At 37.6% G+C, this 13778-nt stretch overlaps 1 protein-coding gene across 1 annotated transcript in view; it reads left to right on the forward strand.

The window, feature by feature from the left end:
- Window positions 1-12037, forward strand: part of IFT80 (intraflagellar transport 80) — a 20313-nt gene extending 8276 nt beyond the window's left edge. The window contains exons 5-16 of the mRNA XM_057386788.1: window positions 934-1113; window positions 2337-2455; window positions 2922-2996; window positions 3263-3426; window positions 3957-4021; window positions 4444-4579; window positions 4931-5078; window positions 6080-6251; window positions 7461-7550; window positions 7636-7808; window positions 8830-8953; window positions 10054-12037. Of these exons, the coding sequence (XP_057242771.1) occupies window positions 934-1113; window positions 2337-2455; window positions 2922-2996; window positions 3263-3426; window positions 3957-4021; window positions 4444-4579; window positions 4931-5078; window positions 6080-6251; window positions 7461-7550; window positions 7636-7808; window positions 8830-8953; window positions 10054-10167 (1560 nt within the window). The 3' untranslated portion in view covers window positions 10168-12037. The remainder of the gene's footprint in view (window positions 1-933; window positions 1114-2336; window positions 2456-2921; window positions 2997-3262; window positions 3427-3956; window positions 4022-4443; window positions 4580-4930; window positions 5079-6079; window positions 6252-7460; window positions 7551-7635; window positions 7809-8829; window positions 8954-10053) is intronic.
- Window positions 12038-13778: the final 1741 nt, after the last annotated feature.

The following is a 13778-nucleotide window of genomic DNA, read 5'->3' on the forward strand; positions in this document are numbered from 1 at the left end:
ATAATTATCTTGAAGGAAAATACTGAAATGCAGTTTTATTTGCAAAGTGCCAATTTACTGATTTTATCATGTTTCATTTTGATATCTACATATCTGTTCTGTAATTTAATTTCAGTTCTGCTCGTTTAATGCTTCACAGGATTTTGCTGGGAGTTTTGATGCAGACAGGTTTATTTCTTGTATAAAACTCAAATTATTTCCCTGGGTCCAGGGAAGCTTTGAAGATAATTTAAGTGTTGAGTAATAAATAATTCACATTCAGGACAAGAAATGGTGTGATTAATGTAAAATTTAATGTAAATTAAATGTAATTTAGTTTACATTAATGTAATTAATTAAAAGAAATGTAATTTATCCTTTAAATTACCTTTATATTGATATTGTATAGATATGAAAGCTTAAAATTTTGGAAGTGAACCGTGCAGTGCATTTATTTTCATTTTGATGGTGCTGAATTGTCCTAAAGTAGAGCACTATAAAATCCCAAAACATCTTGTTTTCTATGGAATTACAGCTGTGATCCCATTCCATTCAGCTTTAATCTTGTGCATTTGGCAGTGTCAAAAGAAAAGGTGATTTTTCTACACTGCTTTTATTATTCATGAACCTGAACTCTTTGTAGCTTAATAAAATTTAAAATATTACAGATGGGTTTCCCATGGAATTCTGTTGTTGAGCAATTTTTTCCAAGCTGGAATATTTTAATTTATTGGAATTGGCCTATTGGTGACTTCTGGAAGAAAATTAAAGCACTTGGATCACCTATGAAAATAGTTATTGAAAGAATTCTATCAATATTTCATTTTCTAAGGGGAAGAATTGACTGGGAACAGTTTGCCATCCTATTTCAGTTGTGGGAGATATAAATATTTCATATTTGTGGGAATGTGCTTGGATTTAGTCCCTTGAAAGATCCTTTTCTCTGTTTCCCAGTGGTCCTATGCCCTGGAGAAGCCCAACACAGGCAGCATTTTCAGCATTTCCTGGTCCATCGATGGCACCCAGCTGGCAGGAGCCTGTGGCAACGGCCACGTCATCTTTGCCCACGTGGTGGAGCAGCACTGGGAATGGAAAAACTTTGAAATTACCTTAATTAAGAGAAGAACCATGAAGGTAAAATCAATTCAGAGCCATCTGAGCACTGATTTTCATGCAAAATTGGTATTTTTTAATCTGTGTTCCCAGACACTGACTCACAACATTCACTCTCTGGGATAATAAAGATTTCCGTTCTTCCACATTTTCCAAATTACACATTTGGTCTTTTCAATATCAACTTCCTAAATTCCTAATTAGAACCTTAAACGATTTTTTTTTTCTTTTCCTGTAGGATTTGTAATTGGGACAAGTTGGAGCAGCAGCAGTGCTGGGGTGGGGTTTGGGGCAGTGGGTGGGATGTCGTGACTCAGTGTCTGGGAACACAGAGCACAAATCAGGTGAAAATTCCCATTTTTTTGCTCTCATTCCCAGACATCGACTCGTACCAGCTGCACTCTGGGAATCCTCTCCAGGGAATTTCAATTTTCYCAGAGTATGAAAAGGCTGAGGAAGTGTAGCTAACTTTGAGTCAGGACTCGTTCTTAATTCTGGTATTTTATTCCTATATATTTATGAAGGAAAATCCTACCAAAAAAAGTTGCAAATGGATTTTTTTTTCCCCGAGTATTACAATAGCAAAGTTAATTAGTGATGCTGTTGTGGACTTAGCAATTAATTAACATATCCTGGAGATGTTTCTGGGCTCTTGGAATAATTGAGTTCAGTCCTTGTTTTGCAATTGGTTGCATAGGGGAGAACATCAAGGAAGTTACCACCCTCAGAATGGTGACATCTTCAAAAAAAACCCAAAAAACCCCACAAACAAACAGGACACTGGTTTGTTTAAAGTATTCCCTTGGATTTTTAGCTTCTTAAAATCTCTGAGCTGAAAAATCTGTGTTGATTTGACACAAATTCTGATTTTCTTGAGCTGATTTTAAGTGAAATAGCCAAGACACAATGTGCTCACCCAGCCCGTTTCCTGAACTCCTTGTGCTTCCAAGTGTGGAATCATCAAAATTCCTTCTGGAGCTCTGCAGCATCTTCATCCCAGTCCTGGATGGTTTGTATGCCATCACTGAAGTGTTCATTTTAAATATTCAAATAATCAATTACGGAACATTCTTAAAATGAGGATTTTCAGGCCTCCACCMTCTGAGATGATTTGCTAATTTGACAAATGAATTTTCATTTTCAGGCCTCCTCCATTTCAAATTATTTTCAATTTTGCTAATTTGACTAATGARTWTYCCTTTCATCTCTTTTGTTTCCTGCYATGCCCATTTTCCTTTGCTCAGGTGCACAAYGTGGTGAACGACGCCGTGGATTTGTTGGAATTCCGGGACAGGGTGATCAAAGCCTCCCTGAATTATGGATATCTGGTGGTTTCCACTTCCCTTCAGTGCTACGTCTATTCGTGAGTAACACMAATTCCTCAGCTTCATCAAAATCTTGGAAAAGTGGCAGAAATTGGGTTGGAAGCGCAGTAATTAATTTATTTTTTAATTAATTCAAATTTTCCATGGATTTTTTGCCCAGTGAACAGTAATGCTGCTCTAATGGAGTCCAGAGAGGGACTCTCCAACCTCCAGACTTCAGAAATATTTTAATAATCAATTAATCCATATAAATATTATTTTACTGTTTATTAAGAGTCCTGGGGCAGCTGCTGCTGGTGTGAAGGGATGGAAAAATGAAGGCAGAAGTGTTACTCCATCGTTTTTGTGCTTAGCTTCCTAAATGCTCCTTGAATTTAAAAAAAAAAAAAATCTCCCTTTTGGGAATCTTAGATAATTAAAAATGTGTGCTTTTCTTGCTGAATCCAGCTTTATTTCAAATGTGTGAAAATTGGTGATTTTAATGCTGATTTTTGATATTTTCAGGACAAAGAACTGGAACACTCCACTGATCTTTGACCTGAAGGAAGGAACTGTGAGTTTGATTCTCCAAGCAGAAAGGTACCTGGCTTTTTAAAATGCTCATTATAAACATAATTAAATAAMATGAATAAAATAATTCATTTCTCCTGGAAAGTGATAATACATTTAAAGTGAACTCTTCCACACAGAACTTCCACAATATCTTGGAAATTTAAGCTTAGAAATGTTGGAAACTGAAAAAAACAATTGCAGGATATTCAACAACGCCCTTTCCATTATTGAAAATACAATTTTTCAGTGTTATTTATTTAATTTCTGTTTGTTTTTTGGGGGTTTTTTTGCAGACATTTTCTTCTTGTGGATGGTGGAGGGCTTTATTTATATTCCTATGAAGGCAGATTGATTTCCTCCCCAAAATACCCAGGCATGAGAACAGACATTTTAAATGCCCAGACGGTGTCACTGAGCAAYGACACCCTGGCAGTGAAGGACAAAGCTGATGAGAAGGGTAAAATCTGCTTTATTTATCAGAAAAATGCATGGATTTATTAGAAAAATTAATTCAAATTATGGGTCTTGCTTAAAATTAATTTAATAACTTCAAGAGAATGATGTGGCTCTGAACTTCCWGCCAATCTGCAGAATATTTCCAGAAAATACTTGAATAAGTTTTTGCTCCCTGGTGGGATTCTGCAGCCAATTTTMTTTCTTTCTAAACATTCACACCCATCAAATGGTGGGTTGAGTAGATCTGGTATTGGGAGCATGGATTTATTCCAAATTCAGGGTGCAAACTTTAATCAGCGCTCAGTGTCATTTCTGGAAATGAAAAATAGTGATGGGAAGTGGAAATTTAGTTTTTTATAAGATCCTTTTTTCACCAGAGTGTGAAAGTCACTGGTAAATCTCACGTGGAATATTTTATCCACTTGCATTGAATTATCCTCAGAAAAGAATGGAAAAAACTGTGAAAAACTGCTGAAATTTTATTATTGAATTATTATTTCAATGAATAAACCACATCATTTTGATTTTCAGTTATCTACATTTTCGAAGCTTTATCTGGGAAGCCACTGGGTGATGGAAAACCTYTGAGCCACAAGGTAAAGTGAAGGATTTCATGGCTTTATTTGRCTTAAAAATTAAGAATCACTCATGGGTTTCCTCAATAATGGCTTGAAAAACCCATTAAARGTTTTAAAATCTTAATTAGAAAAGAGCTTTTCAGCTCTGGCTGACTTTCAGTGCTTCGTGTTGTCTTCAGAATTGTTTTAATCTTCRTGAAATTTTGTTTATAAAACCACAGAATCGTGGAATGGGTTGGRTTGGAAAGGACCTTAAAAACATCTGAATTCCAACCCCATCAAATGCTTTATTCCACAGAGAAATCCCACACAAAGTGCCCTTCCAATTCTGTTTATCAGAGAATTTTGTGCCTTGTTTTTAGGAAAAAAATCAATTTGGTTGAATGTCCAAATGTAAAATCTCCAACACAAAAAATCAGAATTCTCTTCTCCATTTTCAGACAGAGATTGTGGAGATTGCTTTGGACCAGAAAGGACTTACAAGTGAGAGAAAAATCGCTTTTATTGATAAGAACAGAGATCTTTTCATCACTTCAGTGAAGAGGTTTGGGAAAGAGCAGAAGATTGTCAAAATAGGTGAGACAAATTCAAATTCGTGTTTGGCAGGATGCTAGCAGGGAAATGGATTTTTATCTAATACAAGAGACAACATTTTAATTAATTAATGTGAAAATGAGCTTGAAAAAAACCTTGTGGCTTTCATATGTTAGGGGTAGAAACAATTTTAGCACATTTTATCTAAATTTGGGTAATTTCTCTATCAGTTCTATGCAAAGCAGCTGCTGTTAAAATGCAAACTTGGGGTTAAAACCTTAGGAAAGCAACTAAAAATTGCTAAAAACAATAATGCTAAAAATTGCTTGAAGAATTCCCTTTATTTGGGAGTTTCTCATGGAATTGTGTTATTTTTTTTTTCTGTAAATGAAGGGACAATGGTGCAGAGTTTGGCCTGGAATGACACTTCCAACATCCTCTGTGGCATTCAGGATTCCAGGTTCACGGTCTGGTATTATCCCAACACTGTTTACGTGGATAAAGATCTCCTCCCAAAAACCCTGTATGAAAAAGATGCCAGGTAATCAATCATTTTTAATCCAAATAAAATTTATTTTAATTATTTCACTCTTTCCTTAACAGGTTGTGGTTGGGGGAAGTAAAAGCCAGGGTTGCAACTTTGAAAATTCTCTTATCTCGTGGTTGGGAAATGAAGGAAATGTGTTTTAGAAGGAAAATKATAAAGTTTGGGGTTGAAATAATGATGCAGAGTTTAAAAGTAGAGCAGAGTCTTGAAGTAAAAGCAAAATTTGAATTCTTTCCCATGAAATACTACCTCAGTTTTCTGTAAAAAACAGATAAGACTTGTTGAAATTAGGTTGGAAACTGAAAGTAGCAAAATACCACGACCCAAGTTCAATTCTTTCCTGTAAAATGTTCAATTCTTATTGAACGTTCGATTTTTTCTTGCAAAAACAAATGAATATTCGCTAAAAAATGTTCAATTCTTGTAAAAGCGAATGAATATTCACTGAAAAATGTTCAATTCTTGCTGAAAAATGTTCAATTCTTATTGAATGTTCAATTCTTTCCTGTAAAAAGAAGTGACTATTTTCTGAAAAGTGTTCAATTCCTATTGAATGTTCAATTCTAATGCTCAATTCTTATTGAAAGTTCGATTTTTTCCTGTAAATAGAAATGGATATTCAATGAAAAACACTCAATTCTTATTGAACGTTCAGTTCTTCTAAAAACAAATGAATATTTGCTGAAAAATGTTCAATTCTTGCTGAACAATGTTCAGTTCTTATTGAACATGCAATTCTTTCTTGCAAAAACATGGATATTTGCTGAAAAGCGTTCAATTCTTATCGAACGTTCAATATTTTCCTGTAAAAACAAATGAATATTGGCTCAAAAATGTTCAATTCTTCTGGAAAAATGTTCAATTCTTACTGAACGCTCAATTCTTTCTCGCAAAAACAAAGGAATATTCGCTGAAAAATTTCAATTCTTACGAAATGTTCAATTTTTTCATGTCAAAACAAATGAATATTCACTGTTTTTTCTCTCTGCTGGCAGTGAATTCAGCAAGAAGCCGCAGATTGTGAGTTTTGTGGGCAGCCAGGTGAGGATCCGCAGGGCAGACGGGTCCCTGGTTCACCTGCACATCTCCCCCTACCCCTCCATCCTCCACGGCCACGTCAGTGCCTCCCACTGGGAGGAGGCAGTCAGGCTCTGCCGTTTTGTCAAGGTAAAGCTGATTTTTGGGGTATTCAGGTACATTTCATGGAGTATTTATGGTTTTTTATAGTGTATTTACGGTTTGAAGTCTTCTTGTAATAGTGGTCCTGCTAAAGGATCCACAGCAAATGTTGCATCTCATTTCCGTCCTGCTTTGTCCCTCATTTTTTTGGGGCTGCTCATGGAAAATTTGATGATTTTCTTAATTCCATAATATACATAATTTCAAAATCAATTCTTATTTTTAATCACACCAAAGTCCAGTTGGATCGAACTGAGGTGCTCACATAACTCAGTAAAAAATTTAAATTTTCAGGACTAGGCCTTAATATAACCAATTAAAAGTKACAGCTCCACCATTTCCTGTTCTTTTTCATCTTTTATTTCACTTCTTTTTATTTTTTTTTCCTTTTTCATTGCTTTCTTTTGTATTTATTTAGACAACAGCAACAGATGAGGTGAGTGTGGTAGTTTTTCAAACAACAAAATCCCTCCAAACCCTCATTCCCATTTATTCCTAGAAAATTTAGCACTTTTATYGTGACTTTAAATGTGTATTTCAGATATTTGTGTCATTGAATTATTAAATTAATGCACATCCTGATAATTTGGATTGTATATTTATAATTTAATGTAACAGAAGCTTTATTTTCAGTGTCCACATCACATGGACTAACAAATCAAAAATTAAACTTTTCTTGTCTGAATAGAGTTTTAGATGTGGTAGCTTAAACTATGGTAAAATATGGTTTATTGGTKTGTCATTGTCATAATGTTGGCACTTGAAAATACATCAGAAATACCATTTGAGATCTTCCTAAAGTGATTTTGAGTTCATGGAGTTTCTTAAGATTGTATAAAAAAGCCACAAAAACCAATAAAAGGATCTTTAGGATCTTCCTAAAAGTGATTCTGAGTTCATGGGCCTTCCTCAGGATTGTATAAAAAAAAAGAAAAAAGCCCCACAGAAACAGTAAAAGTAATAAAAATAATAATTTTGAATGTCATTTTATTGCCATTAAGTTTTCTTATTCCTGGTTCTGAGAATTAATTAATTGTTTTGTAATAAGAGACTGAGACCACAATGCCATAAATGGCACACAGAGAAATGTRTTATTGCCCAGAATTTTCAGGCCTCGTGTGCTTCCTTTCAGAAGTCATTTGTGACGTGATAACAAATGTTTGAAGGTTTAGAAATGGTTTTTATTTTGAATTTCAGGATCARACCCTGTGGGCTTGCTTGGCTGCCATGGCAGTGGCCAACAAGGACATGACCACAGCTGAGATCGCCTACGCRGCCATCGGCGAGGTAAGAAAACACTGTTCAACCCCAACTAAACCACTCCAAAACTGAATTTCTTGCTSAATTTCCCTTCTGTCCCCCTCGTGAGCAGATTGACAAAGTGCAATACATCAATTCCATCAAGGATCTGCCATCCAAGGAGTCCAGGCTGGCTCACATGCTGCTGTTCAGTGGCAACACGCAGGAGGCTGAGACCCTCCTGCTGCAGGCAGGMCTGCTCTACCAGGCTATTCAACTCAACATCAACCTCTACAACTGGGACAGGTAGGATTTCACCCTTTAAAATACGTTTTTCTCATTATTTCAATCAATTCTTTTATTGCTGACTCATTTTTTATCTTTTCATCACCCATAACTTTAAAAAAAATAAATTTAAATCGCAGCTTGACGGTAACCAAAACCAGCGACATTTTTGTGTCGTGTTTAGAAAACACAAATATTTGGTGAGAAAAGGCCAAATTATTCCTGGAAGCATTTTGAAATAACATTTTGCTTTCTCACCAGTGTTAGCACAGAGGAGTCCTCAGTGATGCCCCAGACTGGCTGTGGAATTTGGGCTGCTCTGAAATGTCTTGTTGCTAAAAATAGAGCTGTGGCTACTCAGGCTCCCAGCTTTGTGTGGGTGGAGAAAACAGCAATTAGGGCTGAGAAAACAAAGGAGGAATTTCTCCTTTAAACAAAGCTCCCACGTTTTCTGACAGAACCCTCAGASCTGTTTACTCCTCATTTCTCTGCTATTAAATTCATACATTTAGGCAAAAGGTTGATTTTCCCCCACAAATCTGTGATTTTTGTTTGTTGCCTGTGCTGAAGCTGGATATCAGGAAAAGGATATTTTTTTGTTCCATGTATCATCTAAAAACTCTCTGTATATCAAACATAAAATRTTTTTAAGCCATTGAGAAGAACCCTGCTGTAATGGATAAATCTTTCCCACTATATAATATTTATAAATATTACATAGAATATATCATAAATAGGTATTATGAGTGTTCAGAACCTATTTCTGACTATAAAAAGGTTATTAAACATTATTATTTTTGCTCTTTTTGCTAAACTCTGAAATATTCTGCATTTCCTTAAAATAAAAAGCCTCCTGTGGTCACATTAATGACATGGCGAGGTTGTCAATGGAAACAATTGTTGGATATTTTTCCTCACTGGCTGCTCTGAACYTGCTGATCCCACTGGGGAAGGGTTGGATTTGGGATCTGTGCCCCCAAATTCCCAGGATCTGCCCCCAGAGCCTTCCCCCATCCTGCCCAGCCCATTCCTGCTCTTTCAGAGCCCTGGAGCTCGCTGTGAAGCACAGGACACACGTGGACACTGTCCTGGCCTACAGACAGAAGTTCCTGGAGGATTTTGGCAAAAAAGAAACCAACCAAAGATTCCTGCAATATGCACAAGGTGTAAGTATCCCTGGGGATTGTTCTGCTGCTTCMCACTCAGCTTTGGGGCAAATTGGGGAGGGTCTGCACCTCTGTTCTCCTGCTCTGGTTCCAGTGTGAACAGAAAAGGGAGRTTTTGGCAGCTGCTGGTTAGGAATGGCTGTGTTTGGGTTTTATTTGAAGGCACAGATAGACCATGGATATCCACAGATACACAATATATTGAATATCTGGCAGAATTTAATAATTTCAATGCACAACTGAAGGCAAAGTTGTTTGCTGTGAACAGGGAGATGAGCTTCACCAGGGTTCCACATGGCTCTCTGATGATTCTGATAGATATTGGAGATAACCCTGATTTTCTTAAAATCCATGGAAATCCCCTCGTTTTTCTGATTGACATTGGAGATAATCCTGATTTTCTTAAAATCACGAAAATCCCCTGATGTTTCTGATAGATATTGATAATCCTGATTTTCTTAAAATCCATATAAATTCCCTGATGTTTCTGATAGATATTGGAGATAATCCTGATTTTCTGAAAATCATGGAAATCCCCTGATCCATTTCTTTTCTTGTCAAGCATTTTTGGGAAGCAGCAACTCTTGTCCCCCCAATTTTGGACYGGGATATTGTTAACTGAGGTTTCACTGACACAAAACATGGCCAGAAAATACCAAATCTCTGCAGCTGGAGCAATGCCAGGATAAAGTTACACCATTTCTTGATGGAGAAGGGTAATTCCAAGCAGAAATCTGATTTCTGCTGGAGCTGATAACTGSTTTGAAATCCAATCAGCTTCCTTGGAGGAGACATCTTCATGAATTATTGATCCRGGGTAAATTTTCAGTAACAGGACACTGATGTCATGGCATTGAATTAGAAGAGGGTTATTTTTGTGTTCTGTTCCCAGACACACTGAGATGTTGGGGATTTATTAAAATATCTCCAGCTTGGTTTATTTTAAAGGTGGAAGCTCAGAACTCGACTGTGCTTTCATATCTTTCATGAGTAAATGTCAAATACTTGATACTCTGTAATTTTATTTTCAAATTTGCTGGTGAATAACTGACCTTTCTCTGATGCTGAGCTCTGTGTGTTTAATTTTTCTGTTCTTGCAGCTGGAAGTGGATTGGAACAAAATCAAAGCCAAGATAGAGATGGAAATTGCTAAAGAAAGAGAACGAGCAGCAKCCAGCTCTGCAGGGAGGACCAGTGTTACTGTGCAGCAATAATTGACATTTTGGGCACCTTTCAAATGCTGCTTCACTCTTTGGTGCTGCCTTGTGCTGACAAATATTTTAAAAAGCCACAGCAAATGTTTTGTGGGCCACAGAAGTGAGAATTCCTTGATTTTCACCATTGGGTGACACACGGGATGAATGATTTCCTTTCATTTTGAGCTGGGTTTATGTTCTGGTGCCACTGAGTGCTGCATGTATGAGGGGAAAAGGGAATTTCCTGTTTCTCTCTTAGTGGCTTTGAAATTTTCATTGCCATTAAAATCCTTTAACCTGGCTTGCCTCAAATGAAGTCCCAGTTTAAGCCCCAATTTAAGCAGTTTTGTGATTTCTGCAGCATCTGAGGCCTCTCCAGACTCGTTCAAATTGCCCTGAAACAAATTTAGCAAACTCAAAGTGCTGAAAACGTAAAAAAAAACGGAGCTTGAGCCCCCAAAGTACAAATATTTCTCTCACAGTTATGGTAATACATCCACATGAAGTAAATTGTTTAATAAATTATTTCAGATGATTTCAGCAGCTCACGTTTGTCACTGAGCAAAGCATTCAGCAGTGAAAGGTATTTTCTTGTTTCAAATGCTTAGCAATATGCTTTTAGGGTTGTTGGAAGTGACAAACAGCATTTGTAGCATCTGATCTGTAAAACTGACATTTTAAATAAGTATTTCCTGTATTTTTTTTCTGCTTGATTTGTAAATATTTTTTTTACATTTGTGTTATTTYATCAAGATACATTTTTCTTTGTTTTACACGCAGAGCTGGCTGCACTCTGCAGAAACCCTTCATGTTGTAAATATATRAACAGGTTCTTCACCACTGACAGGGTGTATTTTGTATTTTTCAAACGTTTCCATCCAAATGTTCAATGTTTGTACAGACAGCAAATCCCTTCTGCTTTGTAAATCATCCTGTGACCCTTCCTTGCATAATTCATCAATTCCTTCATAAAACCAAATAAAAGGTTGAGGTTTTTAATGTGTCTGAGAGCTGCTTCATGAGGGGATCTCTGCTAAAGGAAGAATATTTGGGGTGTTTGAATTCTGTTTGGAGGTGATGGGAGTGGGTTGTTAATTCTGTTTTTATCTCACACATCCAGACCTGAGTATTTTGGTGTTAAACAGAAAACAAAGCAAAATATTTTGGGAAAGCACTTTTATTCCTCATTTTCACCGAGTTCTAAACACAATTACGAGCTTGGGGTAGGAAATCTTAATTTCAGAATATTCTTRGGAGAAAACATTTTTTATTTGGCTTTTCTGGGATTGTGGCAGGGATTTTAGAGATTGTAGTTCCAAGGGAAGGGCCATCCATCTGTGCCGAGTAATTTGGAGCTGATTTTTCTAAATTTTGCATTGTATTTTTGCCTGTTTTCAGTTCTTTCAGTATTAAGTAAAAAGGAAGAGCAGAAGGATACAGATGTTTCAGGTGTGTATTGGTTACATTATTGCACAGAACAAGAAATGGTTTTAAAACCCTCTTTTAAAAATAAATAAATAACCCCTTMTTTAATTACTGCTAGATTTAAGTAATCAACCAATTTAAGAAACAGATTAATTAACATGATGAAAATTCAGTTGTTTGGGTGTGGTTGTGATGGATGAAACACCAAAAATAACTTAAATTTTGCCACTGCAAAGTGGGAGTTGAGTTAATCTACTTCATTTAACCTTGAGCACCATAAATTCTCTCAGTTATAAAAAGGGTGATTGAAAAATTCATCTTTAAGTGAAAAATAAAGTCTTGAAGTGAGATAAAGGTAAAAGCTCAGGTGGGTGTTTAAAAACTGCATATTTTTCATAGTTCAGAGGAAAAATTTTAAAATATCTTTTGTTTTCTGGTATTTAAGGCAATARAAACTTTGAAATCTGGATTTGTCTGTGGCATTTTACCCTTTGGGACTGGAATGGGAGGAAGGTTTGAATCATCTGACGTGAAAATTGAATTTTACAGATTATGTGGAACCGTTTCCTGCAGAAATACTGGTRATTGTTGCCTTACTCACTTCAGAATAGTCAAAATTACAAAGAAGCAATAATGGAAAAGCTTGAAGCTTTCTAATATTTAATTCTGACGTTTTAATATATATTGATATAAATACAGAGAATTATAAAGTTTGTTTTACCCAAGATGAGGGAAGTTGGAGAAAAGCAATTTACTATTTTTTATATTGTATTTTATGTCTTTTATATTGATTTCCCCTTTTTAAAAATTAAACATAGACATTTTGAAACCTCCATTTCTTAATTTTCATGATAGCAGAGATGATATTTTATTCTGCAGGGGATGGGGAAGAATCAGGGAGAAAAAAGATCCTTATGAACTGACCACATGTAAGAATCTCCATTTCCAAAGTTGATTTTTATTGATGCTTTTTTATTGATCAGTCAAGAATTACCCTGTGGTATAAAAATTTCCAATAGTGGAATTTAACCTGTTAATTTTAGTTCAGGTGCCTTTGCCCTGCTGTAAAAGTTTTGGGAAATAGGAAAGTCTGGTACTTTCAGGGGAAGAGAGGGATGAGTCTGCACAGAATTTGGTTGTACAAAAATTAAAATGTTTCATGATTTCTGTGGYTTTCCTGACGGGTCTGAAAGAATTTTTTTTTTCCTTATAGAAAAAGATATTTGTGGTAGTTGGAACCCTGCAATTTGGAAATGCTCTGATCTGTGTTTTAAATCAACCTGCAGGATTTCTTTCAARAGAGAAAGGGAAGGGCTCGAGGCTGCAGCTCTGCACTGACCACCTCGCTTCAGATGCTCAATTCCAGCTAGAAAAGGGCAAAAAAAAGAAGAATTTTCTGAAACCTTGGGGCACGAAGCAGTTCCGTTGTCAGGAGAGTTCAGGTGAGSTGGTGGGGACGCTGTAGGGAGAATTGAGGAGGAAACGAGGCACTGGCAGCTCGTTGGGGTGGGGTGGAGGTGCTCTCTGCCTTCCCTTGGTGTTCCCCTCGTTCGAGGGCACSTCCCGGGGATATTTATTTCCCTTGGGGCAGGAGGGTCCCAGGTCACCCCAGTGACATCAGGACGTGCTGATGTTTTATTYTAGCGGATTTTGGAGGGGTTCCCTCCTTTCCTGCTGCCCACACCAAGGTTCCGCTGTGGGATGCCAGGGTGACAGCCTGGTCCTGCTGTCCCCAAGCTGCCACATCCCCCTGGCACCCGTGGGTGTGGCAGGAGTGAGGGTCACCCAGTTGTGTCCGTGCAGCTCAGTCCCACAGCTGAGCGATCCCAAAATTCCCGGGGAACACGAGCCGCGGCAGGGGGATTTGGGAATGCTGCACCAAATCCACGCAGAGCGTGTCCTCGAGCTGCACGGGATGTCCCCAGGTCACCTTCCTGCTGCAAGTCCCTGCAGGACTGTGCCATGTCCCTGTGAGGAGCCCTGGTGTCCTGCAGCRTGTCCCATCCCTCCGTGGGCCCTGGAATCCCGCACGTCCCAGTGCAGAGCCGGGATTGTCCACGAAGTCACCGTGCGTGGGGAGCCCTCGGGGGATCCCCAATGTCCCTGGGACGTGTCCCGCAGGTCACCCTGCTTTGGGGATCCCCAATGTCCCTGGGACGTGTCCCGCAGGTCACCCTGCTCCGGGGATCCCCAATGTCCCTGGG

This window comes from Malurus melanocephalus, unplaced genomic scaffold (genome assembly GCF_030028575.1).
Source record: "Malurus melanocephalus ecotype Western Australia unplaced genomic scaffold, MMel_1.1 scaffold_1052, whole genome shotgun sequence".
NCBI lineage: Eukaryota > Metazoa > Chordata > Aves > Passeriformes > Maluridae > Malurus > Malurus melanocephalus.